At 43.4% G+C, this 21845-nt stretch overlaps 1 protein-coding gene across 2 annotated transcripts; it reads left to right on the top strand.

Annotated features, from left to right (window-relative positions):
- Positions 1 to 118: 118 nt before the first annotated feature.
- On the top strand, positions 119 to 20947 carry C18H16orf78 (chromosome 18 C16orf78 homolog). Of its 2 annotated transcripts, XM_003916852.5 has the most exons (5): positions 120 to 423; positions 4095 to 4214; positions 4841 to 4970; positions 17956 to 18211; positions 20665 to 20947. In XM_003916852.5, exons 1-5 carry the CDS (start codon positions 274 to 276, stop codon positions 20810 to 20812), a joined length of 804 nt encoding a protein of 267 aa, XP_003916901.1. In that variant the 5' UTR covers positions 120 to 273; the 3' UTR covers positions 20813 to 20947. The 2 variants fall into 2 exon arrangements, with proteins under 2 accessions (XP_009194660.1, XP_003916901.1); XM_009196396.4 differs by lacking the exon at positions 4095 to 4214 and having other exon boundaries at positions 119 to 423.
- The last annotated feature ends 898 nt before the right edge of the window (positions 20948 to 21845 follow it).

Here is a 21845-nt window from a genome sequence, read left to right as displayed (position 1 = left end):
ACATGGGGAACAGTGGGAGGTGGCCAATGTCTCACCTCTACTCTGACCTCAGAGCCAGCTACCAAGCCTGGCAATGACCTCACAATCACTCCCCAGGCCTTCCACCCTTTAAAGCCAATATCCCAGTGTCTTTGCTCACTCTGCCCTTTATGTTCACATCTGGAGGCCACACCTTACCTTCTGAATAACCAGGCCATCGAGTCCAGATAAAGGGATCAAGAGAGTGAGAGAGTGCCAGCCGCCTCCCACCCAAGCCACTAGCAAGACTCCACAATGTCAGAGCAACCAGTGTACCTGAAGGATTTAATGCCCACAAAGAGGAAATCCATGTGGAAGACTGTCGAAGAGAGGCGCATGTCTGACCTCACCCGTGTGCTGGAGTGGCTGGAGCGGAGGCAGGGGAAGAAGAAACAAGCTCCCGAGGTGGGTACCATCCAAGAGAAATGGCAGGAAGACTTTGCTCAAGATAGTTGCAGTAGGGGAGAGAGATTGGACTTGACTCTCCTGAAACAAAAGGCGGGATGGTTTTGAAGTGCTGGGATAAGCTAGTGAGAAGTACCCAAGGACATTAAGGGAGTGGGGGGATTAGTTAATATGATTAGGCTGTCTGTGTTGCTAATTTGCACTTATCAATGTTAGGCTCCCATCCTCTCACAGAGACTGAGAGACAGGGTACAATCTTTCTTGATGATTATATTTCAAAGGGTCCTCCCAGGTCCTTGAGAAAAACATTCCTGGATTGTAAAACTAGCAAGAGGCTGATAAATTTACATCTCAAAGGGGCAGAGAAAAAATTTACAAATGCAAGTTTTCTAGAGGAAAGGTTCTCAGGAAAAGGAGGCCAAAGACCTATCATCAGGAAGAAACCTGTCTAAAGTTTAGTTAAGCTGGGGAAATGTTAGTATTGGTCAGAATTCTAGAAGGGCCAAGGGGCAGTGGCTTCTGGGTCTCCGTATTGCAGGATGGGATCTTCCTACTGCCCTCAGCTCTTCCCTCCTTGTGATGCCTTCAGAATCAAAGAACATTCATTCCTCACTGCCATCACTGCAACTGCGACTCCAGCTAACATACCTCCTCTTTTCTACCCTACATCGAGCTAGTTCTAACCTGCCCTTCCCTCTTTCTCCAAGAAGTATAGCAACCAAGTTTGCCTCAGTTTTTCCCAGAGCTCCCCCAAGACCCATCATCTATGAAGAACCAAGCCATGTCTTTGGAAAGTGGTGTCCTCTGCAGAAGATGCCACCTGGTCTTGAATCTCCCGACCCTAGAGCAAAATGAGTAAAAAATGCCATTACTAATGACAATGCTCATCACATCACTAACTTTTAATGTTTACTGTGGTGAAGGCCCTGTGCTTAGATTTGTACCTGGGTTATGTGGTCAACTGCTCCCAGTCAGGCCACCAGGGAGGCGCTATTTTTACCCTCAGTTGAAGGATAAGGAAAGTGAAAATAAGTATTTTTATTGCTCTCACAGAAGTAATAAAGGGCAGAGCCAGGGCTCAAACTGAGATTTATCCAATTCCCAAATGCATGGGCTTTGCTGGGCCAACTCCCCATAACTGCCTCCGCTTCCTCTGCTTTATCCAGGTCAGCACCTGCCTTTGGGGAAAGCTTCCATTCTGTTCATGTACTTACTTACTATAGTCCATTCTCACACTGCTACAAAGAAATACCTGAGACTGGGTAATTTATTAAAAAAAAAAAAAAAAGGTTTAATTGTCTCATGGCTGTACAAGAAGCATAGGGGATTCCGCTTCTGGGGAGGCCTCAGGAAGCTTACAATCATGGCAGAAGGCAAAAGAGGGGCAGGCACTTCACGTGGCCAGAGCAAGAAGTGGGAGGATGAGGTGCCACACACACTTTTAAATGACTGGATCTCACGAGAACTCTCTCCTTCATAACACTACCAAGGGGAATCATGTTAAACCATGAGAAACTGCCCCCATGATTTAATCACTTCCCACCAGGCCCCCACCTCCAACACTGGAGATTACAACTTGACGTGAGATTTGGGGAGAGACACAGATCCAAACTATACCACTTACCTTTTATAGTCAGAAAGATCTCGAGTGCCAATTCCATCAGACTCATCTGACAAACATATTTTTTACTCTAAGGTGCTAATGATTTACAGATAGCCTACCCACTGCCTTGATTTGGGGGCGAAGGGGAAGCTTGACTTCTGGGTCTCTCCAAACTCAATTTAGTATCGATCACAGGAATTACATTCACTTCCATGGTTAATATGTTCAGGTCTATCTCCTTTTACCAGGATAAGATTCTAATAATCACATTTTAACAGCTTTACCTTAAATGTGGCTTTTATTGTAAATAACTTTGGACCTAGAGAGGGAGAAAGTTTACATAGGAAATATAATTAAGTCATCAAGCATCATTACCTTTCCCAGAAGCATCTGGGTTTTTTAAGAAGCTTCTAAGAGGAAGATGACGTGTCCTGGCAGGTCTCTGATAGCAGCAGGTGACAGCGGGGGACCCTCTAGTGAGAAGGTTGGGGTCTATCTTCACCACTCAGGGCCCTCTGTGGCCTCCTCTCCTGGGGTCTGGCCTGGCCATCCAGATCTCCCCACAACAGACTGCTCATGGTATTTCCCCTTGTGAGCCATTTGGCATCAGTGAAGACCCCTGAGGTCTGAAGTCTCAGCCATGGAGGATGCTGAATCCGTGAATGTTGCACTTTCCTTAAGTCTAAGGCATTGCCATGTCGATTCCACTCAGGCTTCCCCAAAATGGGGGCTGTGTGGGGAGCTACTCAGATAACTTTTCGGGGGAGGCTGAGGATTGAGCTGGGGACTGTGGAAAGGGCTGCCCTGGAGGAGATGGGTCATCCTAGCTCCTCATAGCCTGAAAATGCAGCCTTGGTTCTGAGTTGCACTGTTTCTCCACTAAGCCAAACAAAACCCCAAAGCTAACCAGCATTACCTTCCTTAGAAGGCAACTTGCAACATGAAGCAGAGCCTTGGACAGCTTCCTTCCACACTCCCAAACGGCTTATCGAAACTTCCCTTCCACCCACCCCGCATAGTAACCCACCCCCGATAATTCATGGAGGGCATTGCACATGCATGTCATAATTCAGTTATTGCTCTCAGTAACCTTATGAAGTAGGTCCTCCTATTATCCCCACCTTTCAGACAAGGAAACTAAGCCACAGAGAAAGCAGAAACTTGCCAAGGTCACTCAGCTCTCAGCCGTGGATAGAGCAGGAATCCAGGCAGTCTGACCTGGAGACTGCAGTCCAGGCCACTGTCTCCCCGTAACCATAAGCAGCACATTCCCAGAGGAGACCCAGTCTATTTAGTTTTTCCCATGATACTCTGGCACCCACCCCTACTCCTTATAGACTAGGCGGGATGCTTCCTGGGTGGCCCGCCCTTTATGTGCTTCTGCTGGGCTCCTAGACTGTGGGACCCTGGAGATCCCTAATGACCCTGCCCTCCCTGCATCCCCTGTAAGAGCAGGAGGGCCAGGAATGTGCCATGCACAAGGAACTCCATTCACAGCAGGGTGTGCTCAGCTCTTGGGCGGGTGGTAAGGAATACCTGGGGAAAGAAAAAGACAAGGTCAGTGATGACCACCCCTCCAGGAAGACTGAATGGGGTGGGTGCCTGGGGTGCTCCGGGACCAAGGGAGAGGCCGGGCTGAGCAAAGGCCCAGAGGTCTGGATCAGCAGCACCTGCTCAAAGTCAGGGCAGCCTTCCTGTGGCTCCAGACTGGAGGCAGGGGCAGGAAAGTCACAGCTGGTAAGGCCACATGGAGGCTGGAGGGGCTTCTCACCAGGCTAGGGAGTGAGGCCCTTATGTGGGGGCGGTGATGGGGAGCCCCTGATGGATTCTGAGGTTGAGAGGAACAGGACCAGGCCTGAAGCTTACAACGTCGCTCTGTGGGCGGCGACATGTATACCAGGGTGCATCCGGAAGCAGAGGGACAGTGACAACGGGACCTAGAGTGTGTGCACTGAAGCCTGTGGAGGGGTGGGGCAGCCCCTCACCTGGGAGCCTTCTCCTCGGGGAAAGGGAGGGGACGCTGTCAACACAGGGATGGCTGCAGGGCTCTCTTCCCTTGGCTTTTCAGAAGCAAAAGCCCAAAGTGGTGATAGTCCTTAAAGGAAATGAGAAGAAGGAAGAGAAGAAAGGCAAAGGCCTCATGATGGCACGGGGAGGGAACCACAAGGCCACGGAGACTTTCCAGCTGGTAATGCAGCCCCCCATCCTCCCCTCACCCGCACTGGGTCTTCAATTGAAGGAGGGGGTCCCTGCTTCTCTCCTGTATAATGTCTGCCTGCTTTCTAAATTTTAAGGCTCTGAAATTCACTCTGGCCCCACATTAACACTCATATAAAATCTCCACCCTTCCCTACCCTGTCCAGCTGTGCTACTCAATTGCTGCCTCCCTGTAGTTTCATTCGTCACTAGTGTCACATCCTCCCTCGCCCATATTTGTCCCCCGAAACCATTCAGGAAGACCACTTGGAAGATGAGAACACAGTGGCTCAGTGAGGGACAGGAGCTTTCTGGCTAGGCGGCTAACAGGGCAGACCCACCCAGACCTAATGGCCTCCAAGGGCCTGTGTTTCCAAGGCCCCCAGGGACCCCTCTGATATATGGTGGGAAGAAGAGGGAGGCGTTGGTGAGCAAGCGCCCATGGGCAGACCTTGCCCCTCCGACCTCTGCCAGGGCCTGGGGAAGCTCCCTCCTTGGTTGCCTTTGCCTGCCTTTCAGCAAACCTTTGAAATCATTGTTTGTTTGCTTGGGATGGAGGTGGGGAGGGTGAGCCAGGTCCTGTAACTGGGGTGTGACTTCTCACCTGTTCCCTCCAAGGCCTTAGGAAAGAGGTTCAGGAAGGACAAGGACGCGGTCTCCTACCGAAGACTCTATGGAGTGGAGCAAAAGGGAAAACGCCTCAGCATGGTCCCTGGCAGCTACGTCAAGGATGGCCCCAAGAAATCTGGTAAGGGAAAAACCTTGGCCCAGCCACCAGAATCCTCCTCCATAATCTCTTCCTCTCACGCCATCCTTAGAGCAGTAGCGTCCACCACAATCCAACCATTGTGCACACAGGAGTCAGAAGCCCGCATGGAGGCTTGGGAGGGACCGCTCCTGGGGTCGCTCTTGGCAAGCGGGATGTGACGTGAACAGGAGGTAAATGTCTGTCAAGGCCCTGGCCCTCCCAAGTGTTCCCTTCTCAGGAAACCAACCTCATGTGTCCAGGTTCCTGAAGCCATTTTGGTGACATCAACTTCATGAGTTACAAATCATCTAATTAATTCAGATACTGTGACAATATCAACTACAGAAGGTACCACTCCTGCTGGCCTGAAACTTGCCAGGAGTTGCTCACCTCTAGGAAGGGATGAGCTTAGGCTGTGCCAGATCCCCAATTTCAAAGACTGCCGGGGTCCTGACCCTGGCTCTACCACTTTATAAGGAACTCAGAGTTGTATAATCCTGGACAACTTATTCCACCTCCGGAGTCTGGTTTTTCATCTGTAAAATGGGATGATAATAATACCTGCCTCATAGTATGGTTGTGAGGTTTAAGCAAGATGAGGCATGAAAAGTAACTAGCCTGACCAAGAGGAGGAGCTGAATGAATATTAGTGGTTTTTTTCTAAGTAAAAATTTTGCTAAAGTTTCAGGTGGTCTTTATTGTGGTGTTGGAAAAACAGATGCATTTGTTACGTCAGGCCCTTTGGGACAGAGGTGTAGGGTAAAAGAGAAATCTGGAAGGGATTCCAACTAGCCCAGGAGAAAAGTGCGCAGGAGCCTTCAAGCAGAGGCTGTCAATTCTCATACATAAAATTGCCCCCATTGTGCCCAACAAAAACAACAAAATCTTTTTTTCCCCTTTTCATTTAATATACCAAAGCCATTGTGACCAAATTGCAGTCACTTCCCTTTAAGATTTAAATGCAGTCGGCTTTCAGTGCAGTTTAGGATCCCAGATTAAATCCTAGAATAGCACTTTAGGGGCATTACTGGTGAAATCTGAAGAAGTTCTATAATATACAAAAAAATCTTCATTTCTTAGTCTTGACAAACATGTCATGGACGTAAGATGTTACCATTAAGGGAAAATGGATGAAGGATATACAGGAATCCTCTTTATTTTCTTTGCAACATTTCTGTAAATCCATATGTGATGGTTAATATTGAGTGTCAACTTGATTGGATTGAAGAATGCAAAGTATTGTTCCTGGGTGTGTCTGTGAGGGTGTTGCCAGAGCAGATGAACACTTGAGTCAGTGGACTGGGAGAGGCCAACTCACCCTCAACCTGAGTGGGCACCATCTAATCAGTTGCCCGCACAGCTAGAATAAAGCAGGCAGAAGTTGGAAGGATCAGACTTGCTGAGTCATCTGGCCTTCATCTTTCTCCTGTACTGGATGCTTCCTGCCCTTGAACATCAGACTCCGAGTTCCTCAGCTTTTGGACACTTGAATCTATACCAGTGGTTTGCCAGGGGCTCTCAGGCCTTTGGACACAGACTGAAAGCTGCACTGTTGGCTTCCCTACTTTTGAGGTTTTGGGACGCAGACTGGCTTCCTTGCTCCTCAGCTGGCAGACTGCCTATTGTGGGACTTCACCTGGTGATCGTGTGAGTTAATACTCCTTAATAAACTCCTCTTCGTATATACATCTATCCTATTAGTTCTGACCCTCGATGGAACCTTGACTAATACACCACAATTATTCTAAAATATTTGAAGTTTATTTAAAAAATAAACTAGATTGCCTTATGCCTTATGGGAAGCCCCATACCTTCCCCAAACTTTCTGTGACTACCGGTGTAATGTCTGGCTCCAAAATCCCGGTCCTGCTGGGCCCTGGAGCTTCTGTAAATATTGCTTCCAGTGGCTGCTATTTTGTCTCTTTGATTTCTCCTAAAACCTCTTACATGGAAGTCATTGTGTGTAAATACATTCTGTTGAAGGCTTGGGGCCAACAGAGGGAAAGAATTACATCACGAATCATACAGCAAACAAATTAGAGGTTGATGATTAGACTCCCTTGTTCTTCAAAGTCCTTTATCAGACCCTGTCACCAGGAGATTTTTCCCTAGCTACATGTCTTTGCAGGAAGTAGCCCCCTGATGTTTTTCTCAACTCCAAGACTGGGTAAGGCGAGGCGAGCCGGGAGTTGAGGCCACCAAATTGAAGGAAGCACTCACTCTCAGATGCCACTCATGCACTAGTGTGAGTCTGAGAGTGAACGCCTGAAAAGATATTCCACGCAAATGGTAACCTAAGGAGAGCATCAGTGGCTATACTAATATCAGATTTTAAGTCAGAAACTGTCACAAGAAAAAAAGAAGATTGTCATATAACAGAGGATTGATTCATCAAGGAGACATAACAATTGAAATGTTTATTCACTCAACATCAGAGTACCTAAATAGGTTTAAAAAATTAACAGAACTGAAAGGAGAAATAAACAGCAACACAATAAAAGTAGGGGACTTTAACACTTCACTCTCAACAATGGGTAGGTCATGCAGGCAGAAAATGAATAAGGAAAACAGCAGATTTGAACAAAACTGTAGACCAAATGGGCCTAACATATGTTTACACATCCCGTCATAATACACATTCTTCTCAAATGTAAGTAGAATATTCTCCAGAAGTGATCATATGTTGGACCACAAGTCATTTTTTTTAAGTGCAGCAGTACATGTGCAGATTTGTTACATAGGTAAATTGTGTCATGGGGGTTTGTTGTAGAGATTATTCATCGCCCAGGTGATGTACCCATCAGTTATTTTTCTTGAGCCTCTTCCTCCTCCCACCCTCCACCCTCAGGTAGGCCCCAGTTTCCTTTGTTCCCCTCTATGTGGCCACGTGTTCTCATCATTTGGCTCCCACTTATTAGTGAGAACATGCAGTCTTTGGTTTTCTGTTTCTGCATCAGTTTGCTAAGGATAATGGCCTCCTGCTCCATCCCTGTTCTTCCAGAAAATATGGTCTTGTTCTTTTTATGGCTGCATAGTATTCTGTGCTGTATATGTACCATATTTTCTTTATTCAGCCTACCATATATGGACATTTAAGTTAATTCCATGCTTTGCTTTCGTGAATAATGCTGCAGTGAATGTATGTGTGCATGTGTCTTTATGGTAAAATGATTTATATTCCTTTGGGTATATACCTAGTAATGGGATTGCTGGGTCAAATGGTAGTTCTATTTTTAATTCTTTGAGGAATCACCAAACTTCTTTCCACAATGGTTGAACCAGTTTACACTCTCATCAGCAGTACATAAGTATTCCCTTTTCTCCACAACCTCACCATCATCTGTTATTTTTTGACTTTTTAATAATAGCCATTCTGACTGGTGTGAGATGGTATCTCATTGTGGTTTTGATTTGCATTTTTCTAATGATCAGTGATGTTGAGGTTTTTTTTCATATGCTTGTTGGCTGCATGTATGTCTTCTTTTGAAAAGTGTCTTTTCATGTCCTTTGCCCACTTTTTTTTGTTTGTTTTTCTTTCTTGTAAGTTTGTTAAAGTTCTTTATAGGTGCTGGATATTAGACCTTTGTCAGATGCATAGTTTAATTTTTTTCTTCTATTCTGTAGGTTGTCTGTTTACTCTGTTGATAGTTTCTTTTCTTTGCAGATTTGGTTTGTCAGTATTTTGTTGAGGCTTTTTGCATTAATGTTCAAGGAATTGGCCTGACATTCTTTTTTTGTTGTGTCCCTGCCATATTTTGGTATCAGCATGATGCTGGCCTCATAGAAAGAGTTAGGGAGGAGTCCCTCCTCCTCAATTTTTTGAAATAGTTTCAGTAGGAATGGTACCAGCTCTTCTTTGTACATCTTGTAGAATTTGGCTGTGAATCTATCTGGTCCTGAGCTTCTTTTGTTGTTGTTGGTAGGTTAATTACTGATTCAATTTTGGAGCTCATTATTAGTCTGTTCAGGGATTCAGTTTCTTCCTGGTTCAGTTCATTCTCGAGAGGGTGTATGTGTCCAATAATTTATCCATTTCTTCTAGATTTTCTAGCTTGTGTACAGAGAGGTTTTCATAATATTCTCTGATGGTTATTTGTATTTCTGTGGGGTCAGTGGTAATATCTCCTTTGTAGTTTTTAATTATGTTTATTCGGATCCTGTCTCTTTTCTTCTTTATTAGTCTAGCTAGCAGTCTATCTGTTTTATTAACTCTTTCAAAAAACCAGGCCGGCTGTGGTGGCTCACACCTGTAATCCCAGCAGTTTGGGAGGCCGAGAGGGGCAGATGCCTTGAGCCCAGCCTGGGTAACACAGTGAGATCCTGTCTGTATTAAGAAAAAAATTAAAAAGAAAAAAACCCCACAACTCCTGGATTCCTTGATCTTATAAATGTATTTTTTGGGTGTGTGTGTCCCAATCTCCTTCAGTTCAGCTCTGATTTTGGTTATTTCTTGTTTTCTGCTAGTTTTGGGGTTGGTTTGCTCTTGGTTCTCTAGTTCTTTTAGATGTGATGTTAGGTTGGTAAATTGAGATTTCTCTAACTTTTTGATGTGAGTGATCAGTGATATAAATTTCCCTCTAAATACTGCCTTAGCTGTGTCCCAGAGATTCTGGTATATTGTATTTTTATTTTCATTTGTTTGAAATAACTTCTTGATTTCTGCCTTAATTTCATTATTTACCCAAAAGTTATTCAGGAGCAGGCTATTTAATTTCCATGAAATCGTAAGGGGTTTTTCTTCCTAAGATAAGGTCTCACTTTGTTACCCAGGCTGGAGTGAAGTGGCAGGATCGTGACTCACTACAGCCTCGACATCTCATGCTCAAGCAGTCCTCCCACTTCAGCCCCTCAAGTAGCTGGGATTACGGGTGCACACCACCATGACCAGCTAATTTTTGTATTTTTTTGTAGAGATGAGGTTTTGACATGTTACCCAGGCTGGTCTTAAACTCCTGAGCTCAAGTGATCTGCCCGACTTGGCCTTCCAAAGTGCTGGAATTACAGGCATACCCCTTGTGCCCAGCGAAATTGTATGGTTTTGAGTGATTTTCTTGGTCTTTTTTTCTAATTTTATCGCACTGCACAAAACACATCTTAACAAACTCAAGAAGACTAGAATTATATTAACTATCTTTTCTTACCACAAAGGTATAAAACAAAAAGTCAATAAAATGAGAACAATTAGAAAATTTAAAAATATGTGGAAATTAAACAACACATATCTTCACATGTGTTTCTAGCTTGTTCCATCTATTCTTTGCTTTATCTTTCTTCTTTTCCTGCCCTCTTTTAGACCAAATAATGTTTATGATTCCATTTCATCTCCTTCATTAGCTTCCTATTTATAACTCTTTGTTGCAGCCGGGTGTGGTGGCTCACGCCTGTAATCCTAGCACTTTGGGAGACGGAGGTGGGTGGATTACCTGAGGTTAGGAGTTCGAGACCAGCCTGGCCAACATGGCAAAACCCCGTCTCTACTAAAAATACAAAAATTAGGCAGGCATGGTGGCGCATGCCTGTAGTTCTAGCTACAGAAGGCTGAGGCAGGAGAATCACTGGAACCCAGGAGGCAGAGGTTGCAGTGAGCCCAGGTCGTGACACTGTGCTCCAGCCTGGGCAACAGAGTGAGACTCTGTCTCAAAAAAAAACAAAAAACAAAAAACAAAAATGAGCCAAGTGTGGTGACGCACATCTGTAATCCCAGCTACTCAGGAGGCTGAGGCAGGAGAATCGCTTAGACCTGGGAAGCGGAAATTGCAGTGAGCCAAGATTGCACCCCACTGCACTCCAGCCTGGGAGACAGGGCAAGACTCCATATTAAAAAAACACAAAATCATTTTAGTGATGATGTTAATGTATATAGCATATATCTTTAAACTAGCACAGTCTATCTTCATTTTATGTAAAGCATAAGAACCTTATGAGAGTATACTTCCATTTCTCCTCTCCCCTTCTACATGCTGTTGTTGCCACACATTATATTTTTCCATATTATAAATCCCACAAGTGTTATGATTTTTGCCCTAAGCAATTATGTTTTCAAGAGACTTTTGTGTTTACTCACACATTTAATATTTCCAGTGCTCTTCATTGGATCCAGATTTCTGTCTGGAAGAATTTTTCTTCTACCTGAAGATTTTCCTTTAATGTATCTTGTGGTGTGGCTTTTGTGGGTAATAAATTCGTATAGCTTTTGTATATCCAGAAAGGTCTTTATTTCACTTTCGTTTCTGAGAGACACTTTTGCTGAGTGTAGAATTTTAGATTGTCAACATTTCTTCATCCAATACTTTAAAGTTTGGTCTACAGTCCTCTGGCTTGTTTGCAATGGGAAGCTGGCTGTCTTCTTAATTTTTGTTCCTCTGTAAAGTATGTTTTTTCCTCTGGCTTCTAAGATTTTCTTTTAAGAAAGGAGCTTATGATGTGCCTTAGTGTCATTTGCTTAATGTTTCTTGTGTTTGTATTTGGGGTTTGTTGAAATTCTTGGTTTACAGTTTTCATCAAATTTTACCAATTTGTTGGCCATTATTTCTTCACAAATTTATTTCATTTCTCCATTCTCTCCCCTCTCTTTCAGGCACCCAAATTACACATATTTAAAGTCCCAAAATTCATCTTGTGTTTTTCTTCATCTTTCAGTCTTTTCTCTTTGAGTTTCATCTCTCACAGTTTCCTGTGCTATACTTTCAAGTCCATTAATCCTTTCTTCTTCTATACCGAATCTGCTGTTAATCCCATCCAATAGAATTTTTCATTTCAAACATTGTCATTTTCATCTCTAGAATTTCAATTTGGGTCATTTTAAATCTTTTGTGTCTCTTCTTAATGTGACCCTGCCTTGGAGGGCATAACAGGAGTATGCCATACTAGCTGTTGCCGTATTCTTGTCTACCAATTCTTTCACTGGAGTACTTTCTTTTCTGGCTTGTTCCGGCTAGTCCTCAGCTGAGAGGAATCTTTGCATAACTCTGCAGTTCTTGGCGCAGCTTTTTCCTGTTGTTCTAGCTCTTACAGTTTACCTAAACTATCTGGTCTCTCTCCTCAACTCAAGGGGACTCCTAGGCTCTGTCTAGGCTTCCCTGCTACCCCACGCTGCAACCTGGAAGCATCTTCCAATTGAAGGCTGGGGCAATCATGAGGCTCCCCTCATTTCTTTCCCCTCACTCAAGGATCACTGCCCTGTGTCGCGTGTTGTCCAATGTCTAAAAACTGCTATTTCATATGACATGCCCAGTTTTTTAATTGCTTAAGGTGGAAGGATAAATCCAATCCCCGCTACCCCATCTTGACTGAAGGCAGAAGTCTCAAATTGGCCTTTCCACAACATAAACCTGATTAAATGCAATAACAAGTCACTGAAAAGTTTTACGAAGGAAATTACTAAGTTGAATTTAAATTTTAGAAAGGTTGCTCTGGCTATGAGCCAGGAAAAGATCCTGGGAAAACAACTGTAACACCTTGCCAAAGTAAATCTTGGTAAAGTCTGAGTAGCTAGACTGGGAAAGGGAATTCCCTCCCTGGGCACCTATGTCCAGGATATTGTGTAGACACCAGGCCAAGGATACATTCCCTAATGCACAGGGCTAGAAGGCCATACCCTCTTTTGTCTCCACGAGCACAGAGTGAGCTTCTGGTGTCCCGAACATGGCTCACTAGAAATATAACCTATCTCTTCAGCCACAAACCGAGGAATGTGGGTCACTTTTGTCCAACAAAGTGGCCAGGACAGGCTTCCAGAAAAAGGCTCTGACAATGTGGGCTCAGGTCCTCAGTTCACCACTGATAATCTGTGGCATCTTGAGCACATTACCTAATCCCTCTGATCCTAGTGTTCTCCTTTGTCAAATGGACATGACGTGGTTGTGAGACTAATGTGCCCCCACTGCCAGAAAGCCCTTGAACACTGCCTGGTATGTGAGTCACTCAACACATGTCAGCTAATCTGTGTAATTGTCATTACTTTTTATATTGCTACTGCTCTTTCCTTCATGAGACCCACCTTGCACGGAAGAGGATCAGATGTTTCAGGAAAGGCAATTGCCCTTTCTCCAAGGAATTTCCTTATTTGTGTCAAGGAGAATGTGCAGCTCATGATCCTCCCATAGCATAGCGCCAATTTCCTGCACGTACAAACGGACTGCTGAGGCCACCTGACCTTATCACCCTGTCAAGGACCAGCTACAATGCCAGAGCACCATGTCCCATAAAGAGTCCTAATTCAGCCACTAACTCATTGGGACACCTTGGGCAGGTCACACCCACTCCTCAGGCCACTGTCTCCACATTTATGTAATTGTAGGAGGTCTAGATGCATTTCGACTAGGAATATCCTGATAAAATTCCCAAACTTTGTTGATGAAATCTTACAAGCTTACAGACAGAATAATTTACTTACAAGGGGGAAAATATAAACCTGCCATCAACCTGGAAGTGGAATAGCACACATGCATTGCTAAGAATGAAAACCCCCATAATACTGGCCCCAATTCACATAAGTCACTATCAAATGAATGAATTATATTTGTAGATTCAGAAACATTTAGGGATTTTTATAAGCCATACAGTCTTTCATCTGCAGAAAATTCTCTAGGAGAGACTAGAAACAACATATTGGCAAGTAATTTAAAATCAATATCTAGATAAACATTTAAAACCAGGTGAGATAGAAAGGTTGATGACAAAAGGAAAAGCAAAGAAACAACAAGGAAGTGCAAGTAGATGAGTTAGAATTGAGGCTAAAAGAAACACATAGAGTAAAAGAGAGACCTTTTTAAATGTTAGAATAAGTAATAACCATAAACCTACATGCATCAAAAAATGTAGAAGCTAAATAAATAAAGCAAGACATTTAGAAATGCAGGGAGAACCTGTTAAAGATACAGTTATGGTGGTCCATTTTATTTTATTTTTCTTTTTTGACTTTTAGGTTCTAGGAGTACATGTGTGGGTTTATTACATGGGTAAATTCTGTGTCGCTGACGCCTGGTGTATAAATGATCCTATCACCCAAGTAGTGAGCATGTGATGTGGTTTGGCTGTGTCCCCACCCAAACCTCATCTTGAATTGTGGTTCCCACAGTTTCCAAGTGTTGTGGGAGAAACTGGTGGGAGGTAATTGAATCATGGGGGTGGGTCTTTCCCATGCTGTTCTCGTGATAGTGAATAAGTCTTATGAGATCTAAAGGTTTTATAAATGGAAGTTCCCCTGCACAAGTTCTTCCTGCCTGCTGCCATGTAAGACCTCCCTTGCTCTTCTGCCATGATTGTGAGGCCTCCCCAGCCGTGTGGAACTGTGAGTCAATGAAACCTCTTTCCTTTATAAATTACCCAGTCTCAGGTACATTTTTATTAGCAGCATGAGAACAGACTAACACAGCATAGTAACTGGATAGGTAGCCTTTTAACCCATATCTCCCTCCCATTCTCCCCACTATGGGGATAAATTTTAATACATCTCCTTCAGAAACAAATAGAAGATCATACAGACAATAACAGAAAATACATAGAAGAATGTAACTATGCAGTTAACAAACTATAGCTTTACATCTGAATAGAGAACATGTATTTTTTTATATCCAAACAATATTTACAAAAATCTCCTGTGTGCTTCATCACGGAGAAAATACTAACATTCACAAAAGTAAAGATTTTAGGGCTACCTACATCATCCCAAACCAACAATTAGAAATAACCCTCAACTATAAAAATCGGAAATTAAAAAACATACATCCAAATTACCCTTGTGTCAAAGAAAATAACTAATGAAATAAGCCTGTTTCATACCAAAACCTATGAGACAAAGGCAAAATATATGCTCAGAAGAAAATGTACAGTAAAAACTAAAAGTAATAATTCTTTATAAAACACATAATAAAAGAAATTGCCAACACTTTTATTAATTTAGTAAGTAGAAGAATTATGAAAAAGAGAAAATTAATATATTAAATACTGGCTGGGGTTAATGAATAATATCAAGATCAAAAGTTGTTAAAAGCCTAAGTATAAAGCTAGCTTTTTGGCTTTTTGAAAAAGCAAGTGACATGAAAGCAATTGCTATGAGGTAATCATAAGCCTTGTTAAAAGGAAGAGTAAAAATACACAAGATTGTATATGAGAAAGGATGTAAATAAAAGAACTGTAATAGAATACTGTACCTCTATACAATATACAATACATTTTAAAACCTAAAGGAAATGAATGATTTTCTATTGTACTATATATTATCAAAATTGATACAATAAAGAGCAGAAAAATTGAGTAGGGCAATTTCTGCAGTGAAGCTTGAAAAATAATTAACATTTTCCCACTAAAAAATGGCACTAAGACAAATGGTTTCATGCAAGGTTTTAACATTTAAAGAGCAAATAATTTTAACGTTACTTCAACTATTACAGACTGTATAAAATATAGACATTTCTGCACTAATTTAACAAGCTATTAAATTAATGCAGAACTTTAATATTAAAACTTATACCAAAAAAGTTGGCCAATCTCACAATAATATAAATGCGAAAATCTAGAAATTTTTAGCAAATATACTCGATGTATGAAAATACATCACATGTACAATGTCTGAAATGAATTCCACCATGAACAAGTGAGCTTTATTACAGCAGGTAAGAAGTGGTTCATTATCAGGATATCTAAGAACACAATTTATTACATCAACATATTAAAGGAAAAAATGTGATTATATCAGTAGATGGCAAAAAAAAAATGCAATGAGTAGAATCAAGCAATTATCACCAGTAAAAACTCTATGTTAACCAGGGATAAACCACTAAAATATTATGAAACATATACCCCAAATAGGGGTAAATATCATTCTAAAAGATGCAATGCCCAAATTACTTAAAATCGGGAACAAAATGAGCCTTAATCCCTATCATCATTATTGGCAATGTTTTAGAGGGTCTGTCAAATGTAATATATATTAAAAAGAATATGTAATTTTGATAAATATTGGAGGAATGATATGTTCATTTTTTCCCCCTAATATGATTGTATATCTGCAAAACTCATGAAATTCTAGTTAAAAAGTAATAAAATTTACTGTGGTTGCTGGTATACTAGACAAATACAGTTTTTTGTTTGTTTGTTTGTTTGTGTTTGAGACAGGGTCTCTCACTCTGTCACCCAGGCTGAAGTGCAGTGGTGTGATCATAGCTCACTGCAGCCTTGACCTCCTGGGCTCAAGCAGTCCTCCCAAGTCAGCCTCACAAGTAGCTAGGACGACAGGCATGTGCCACCACACCCCTAATTTTTTTTTTAATTTTTTTTTTTTTTTGGTAGAGATGGGGTCTCACTTTGTTAGTCTTGTCAGGTTAGTCTTGAACTCTTGGCCTCAATCCATGCTGCCCAGGTTAGTCTTGAACTCCTGGGCTCAAATGGTCCACCTGCCTCTGCCTCTCAAAGTGCTGGAATTATAGACATGAGCCGGCAGGCCCAGCTGACAAATATAGTTTTTAAAAAACAGTATATTTGGCCAGGCACGGTGGCTCACGCCTGTAATCCCAGCACTTTGGGAGGTTGAGGCAGGCAGATCACGAGGTCAGGAGATCGAGACAATCCTGGCTAACACGGTGAAACTCCATCTGTACTAAAAATACAAAAAAATTAGCCAGGCATGGTGGCGGGCACCTGTGGTCCTAGCTGCTCAGAGGCTGAGGCAGGAGAATGGCGTGAACCCAGGAGGTGGAGCTTGCAGTGAGCTGAGATCACACCACTGCACTTCAGCCTGGGTGACAGAGCGAGACTCCATCTCAAGAAAAAAAAACAAATGGTAGACTTTTCTCTATATACTTGTCACACCAGTTAGAAATGGAAATGAGTACAAAATATTCCATCCTCGTAAGTAAAAATACATAAAACACTTAGAAGGAAATTTAGCAAGAAAAAAATATTAAGGTGTCCAAGCTCTAGTCCAACCTTCACACTGGCCACATGGGACCCAGGACGGATTTGAATGTGGCTCAACATAAATTTGTAAACTTTCTTAAAACATCATGAGTTTTTTTTGCATTTTTTTTTTTTTTCTCATCAGCTATCATTAGGGTTAGTGTATTTTAGGTGTGGCCCAAGAAAATTCTTCTTCTTCTAATGTGGCCCAGGGAAGCCAAAATGTTGGGCACCCCTGCAAGTCCAACAACATTTTGTTTGGTACAAACCCCATATTTGGGTCACATCAGACACTCACCATTTCATTTCGTGTATTTGCACCTTCACACATTCTGTTCCTCTGCCTGTGATCCTTTCCTTCCTTTTCTAACTGATCAACTATTCGCCCTTGCAAACCCAGCTCAAAGCTTTTCTCTTCTGATACCTTCCCTGGGATATCAGAAGATATCCTCTAGGCTACCTCCTCTATGCACATTCCACTTAGGGGAACTCCTACTGGGGAGGATGGAGAGAACAGACAGAAAGAAGCAGAAAGAGGGAAGGAGGGAAAGGAAGGGAGTTGGAACAAGGCAAGGAGAAAGGAGGGAGGGGAAAAAGGATTGAACAAACAAAGAAGGAGAACCTGGGTTAGGCGCGGTAGCTCACGCCAGTAATCCCAACACTTTGGGAGGCTAAAGCAGGTGGACCATTTGAGCCCAGGAGTTCAAGACCAGCCTGGGCAACATGGCAAAACCCTATCTCTACAAAAATATAAAAGTTTATCAGGAGTGGAGGCATGTGCCTATAGGCCCAGCTACATGGGAGGATGAAGCATGAGGATCACTGAGCCTGTGAGATAGAGGCTGAGGTGAGGTATGATTGTGCTACTGCGTTCCAGCCTGGGCCACAGAGTGAGGAAACTCAGTCTCAAAAAAAGAAAGTAGGGAAGGGGTGTAGAGAACCTGTGAAAGCCATGAAAAGACCTCATATCTCAGAACAGGTATTGTTTGAAGTCCATGCATTCCTCCAGCCTTCATCCCCTTCTTGCCTACCCCACCTCTCAAGTCTCCCATGATCTAACTCTTTGATGACATCTGTCCAATTTCAGATACAGATATCAAGGATGCAGTCAACCCAGAGTCTACTCAGCGGCCAAACCCATTCAGTCGACAAAGCGTTGTCTTAGATCCCATGTTACAGGACGGTACCTTTAGCAGCCGGAGGGCAAACTTCATGAGAGACTGGTCCAACAAGATGCCTGACACGGCTTACGAACGCAAGCTAAAGAGCCTCATGGAGAAAAGCACCGAGCCTAAGATGGAAACCATAAGGATGCTGAAGCCAGAGGAGGTGCTGAGCTGCCGGTGAGAGCTGCCACCCCCTGGGCAGAGGGGTGGGATCCCGGAACAGGCTTTGCTTACTCCTGTCTCTGGCTCAAACACCTTGGCTTAACCTGAAGATCTAGGAGTAGGGGCTTAGCGTGGCTGAGCTCTGCCCTTCGGTCCCAAAGGACTGCTCCGGGGTTCAAGCCAATGGGTCTTCAGCAGCTCACCTGCTGGTAGACCATCACCTGAATGGGCATGTCATTTAGGTGCTGCCATTTTGATGCCACACCTTTCAACAACCCTCCCAATATTTCCATTTGTTTCAATATTACTCAAAAAGGAAAGAATGTGGCTTTGTCTTAACAGGAAGATTTCCCTACGATCCTTTGCACTGTGGGGTTGAGTTGCTGGTGATGGTAGCCACCATCCCCAGTGACCTACCTGCTGCATGTTTGGGCTTTTAGACTGTCTAAGGGATCATGAACAAAGTGTGAAACCATTTGCTATTTACTGCTCTTCCCAAAGAGTCTCCCTTCTCACTTGTTCTCTGTCCTGTTTATCAGGGCTTTCTGGGTTTTAGCAGTGGAGCCCAGATTCCCCCACCCCCTCCAAAAACAAGCATCCTTCTTCCTAGCCCAGTGTTTTCCTTTACTGTAAAGTTGTAACTGACAAAGTTTGGAAACTTTAGCAAAGAAGGAAACAAGACAACAGAGTAATGTAGTTGTTATCATCCTTGTAAGGTTGACATCAGTAAACTCATCTGTAGGTTTAAGATGGTCTCAAATGTCTGGTGATCTAATAACCCCATCACAAAGTCCTGCTCTGCTCACTGACTGGCAGAAGGTTAACTGGCTTCAAGATGAACAGGCAGAGACCTCAGCAGACTGCCCTTGCTGGTTGGTTCCATGACTGGATGACTTTGGCCATGGCTTTCAGATGGACCATGTGGTTCTAATTGACTCTGGGCAACAGGCAGTCTACCTGGGTTCCATGGTGGGGGAAAAGAGATTTGGACAGGACTCCTGCCCTCCAAAGAGACGGAAAGAATATTTGAAGAGATAGCATACGAAACCATTCGAGAAACAACCAAGAAAAGAATGGAGTGGTTCAGAGTGAGATTTATTATTATTGTTATTATTATTGAGACAGTCTCTCTCTGTCGCCCAGGCTAGAGTGCAGTGATGCGATCTCGGCTCACTGCAACCTCCAGCTCCCAGGTTCAAGCAACTCTCATGCCTCAGCCTCCTGAGTAGCTGGGATTATAAGCGTGCACCAACAAACCCAGCTAATTTTTGTATTTTTAGTAGAGATGGAGTTTTGCCATGTTTCCCAGGCTGGTCTTGAACTCCTGTTCTCAAGTGGTTTGCCTGCCTTGGCCTCCCAAAGTGCTAGATTACAGGTGTGAGCCACAGCGCTTGGCCAGGATGAGATCTTAATGAGTGTCCCCATATACTTATGCATGAGACCCTCAGAGGCTGATCAGGGAAAAGGTAGTCCAAGTGTGGGGACTGGTGAGGGAGTCTGAGCTGGCCATAAGAACAGGTAGGCTCTGGGAAGACCTTAAAGAACAGTGGCCATTCCTAACAGGCAGAAAATCACATTATATTAACGCACAGTGCCTCTCTCATAGTCTGTGGCAAAGTAAGCAACCAGCAGGCAGCCTGAGTAGGGGCCTACACTCTATACTAAAGCTGGGACCAAGGTCAGGGTTGCTGGTAGAATAAGAAGCTCTCTGGATCACACAGTATAAATGGGATTGATCCCATTCTTCAGTATCAATCAGAATTTTGGGGCTCTAGCTAATATTCTAGATCAATGGTCTGATTTTTAAATTGTGTGGATATTATTAAAAAACAAATGCTCTCCGCTATGCCTGCAACTTTGCTCAGCAGTTATTTCCACTGTCTGTATCTTTCTCAGCCCGTGGCCTCTCTCAGTGTATGTGCGCATGACAGTGACAAATCACGTAACAATTCACATTCTGCCTTTTCTCACCACTTGGTACTGTCACAGCCATGTGGCATCATCTTCTTCTTAATGCCATTCTAACTATGGCTTTTTAATTAAGCTCCTTGACATGAGGTAGTCCATTATCAGATTGACTATTTCTCTGTTAGTGGATTTACTCATTTTCCTGTTGTTGACAATCCCAAAATGAACATCTTTTATTTACATAACTTTTCTTTCCATTGACTTCTCTTCTTAGGATACATCGAGAACCTGAGTGGGGTTACTGAGTCAAAGATAATGAATGTTTTTTTCTTTGGAGGCAACTGACTGCCAAAAGAGTTACACCAATGCAAACTCCCACCTCCTTTGTGGGGTGTACCACTGTCTTATAAAGTCTCTATCAGCTCCACGGATGACTGGGAGAGCCAGCCCCTTGCAGAGCACCCACACTTACTGCTGCTTAAATCTAAGCTCTTTTCAATAAAGTTAGAAGCTGCTGTGACTCCACCTTCAACTGACCTCTTTTGCCTTCTCTTGAACAGATACCTGAGGTTGTCCAAGGAGAACATTCGGACCTTGCTCAAGCTGTGCAAGGATGCAGGAATGAATGTGGATATCCACCCCCACATGGTCGAAGGGGACATAGATGCTAAAAAGGTGTTCACCGGAATACGCAGTGTGGCACTCTAAATAGCTCCTCTCACCGCCACCTTCAGGCTCCTTCTGTCATGGGACCCTTTGTCTCCAGATGCCATCCTCTGGCATACTACAAGTGGTCCTTCCAACCTAGTGCATCCCTTTAGAAAATAAGCAATCAGAAAACAAGCCTCGGTTGTGTGATCATTGTGCTGCGGTAAGACTGGTCCTTGACATCCAAGTCAGAACCAGCTTAGGAGAAACTGTAGTTTTTCTCCTGACCAAAAGAAGAATCCTTAGAAAGGGCTTCTTAGGAAGGAAGGCTTAGGAATTAAAAAAAAAAAAAAAAAAAAAAAAGTTGGGGGGGGGGTCCAGGGTCCTCAGAGGGAAATTAGAAAGGACAAAGTGTAAAGGAGCTGGTTGAGAACACACACACATGCCCCACGCCCATATGCAGGACTTGGCTTTGTGGGGACCTGGCCTCCTTGTGTGCAGAGTGGGGGACTGATCAGGGGCAGTGAGAAAGGGAAATGCTATCAACATATGGAGGCAAAGAAGGAGACCTTTGGGTGCTTACAACCACAGACCCCAAAAGAGGCCCAAAACCTTTCAGAACTGGTAGGTGCCTCAATATCAGCAAGTCCAGGACCTTATTCATTTCAAGAAAAGAAGCCGCAGAGGGCAAGAAACTTGCTCAGAGTCACATAGATGAGAAACGGCAGGGTTGAAATGAAAACAGTATCTTCCCCAAGTCTCCTGCCCTGCTCTCTTGCATGATTGTGGCCAATCCTGCAGAAATCTTTTGAGACACAGCCTTCCCATCTGGGTATGGTGGCCAAAAAAGGTCACAAACTCAGGCCCTTCCAGTCCCTGCAAGTGTTTCAAGCAAGTCTGAATCCCAAGTGTTCTACTTAATAGCTGTGTGACTTTAAGAAAGTTCCTTTACCTTTCTGTGCCTCTGTTTCCTCGCCTGTAGAATGGGGTTAATGACAGTATGTGCTGAGCAGGGGTGCTGTGAACAGCACATGAGAGCTTGCATGTGAAGCAGGGAGCACAGTCAGTGACAACCGAGAACTCCATACAAATA

The sequence above is a fragment of the Papio anubis genome, chromosome 18 (genome assembly GCF_008728515.1).
Source record: "Papio anubis isolate 15944 chromosome 18, Panubis1.0, whole genome shotgun sequence".
In the NCBI taxonomy this organism is placed as follows: domain Eukaryota; kingdom Metazoa; phylum Chordata; class Mammalia; order Primates; family Cercopithecidae; genus Papio; species Papio anubis.
The sequence above is the reverse complement of the archived record's forward strand: the minus strand, read 5'-3'. Positions and strand labels throughout refer to the sequence as shown.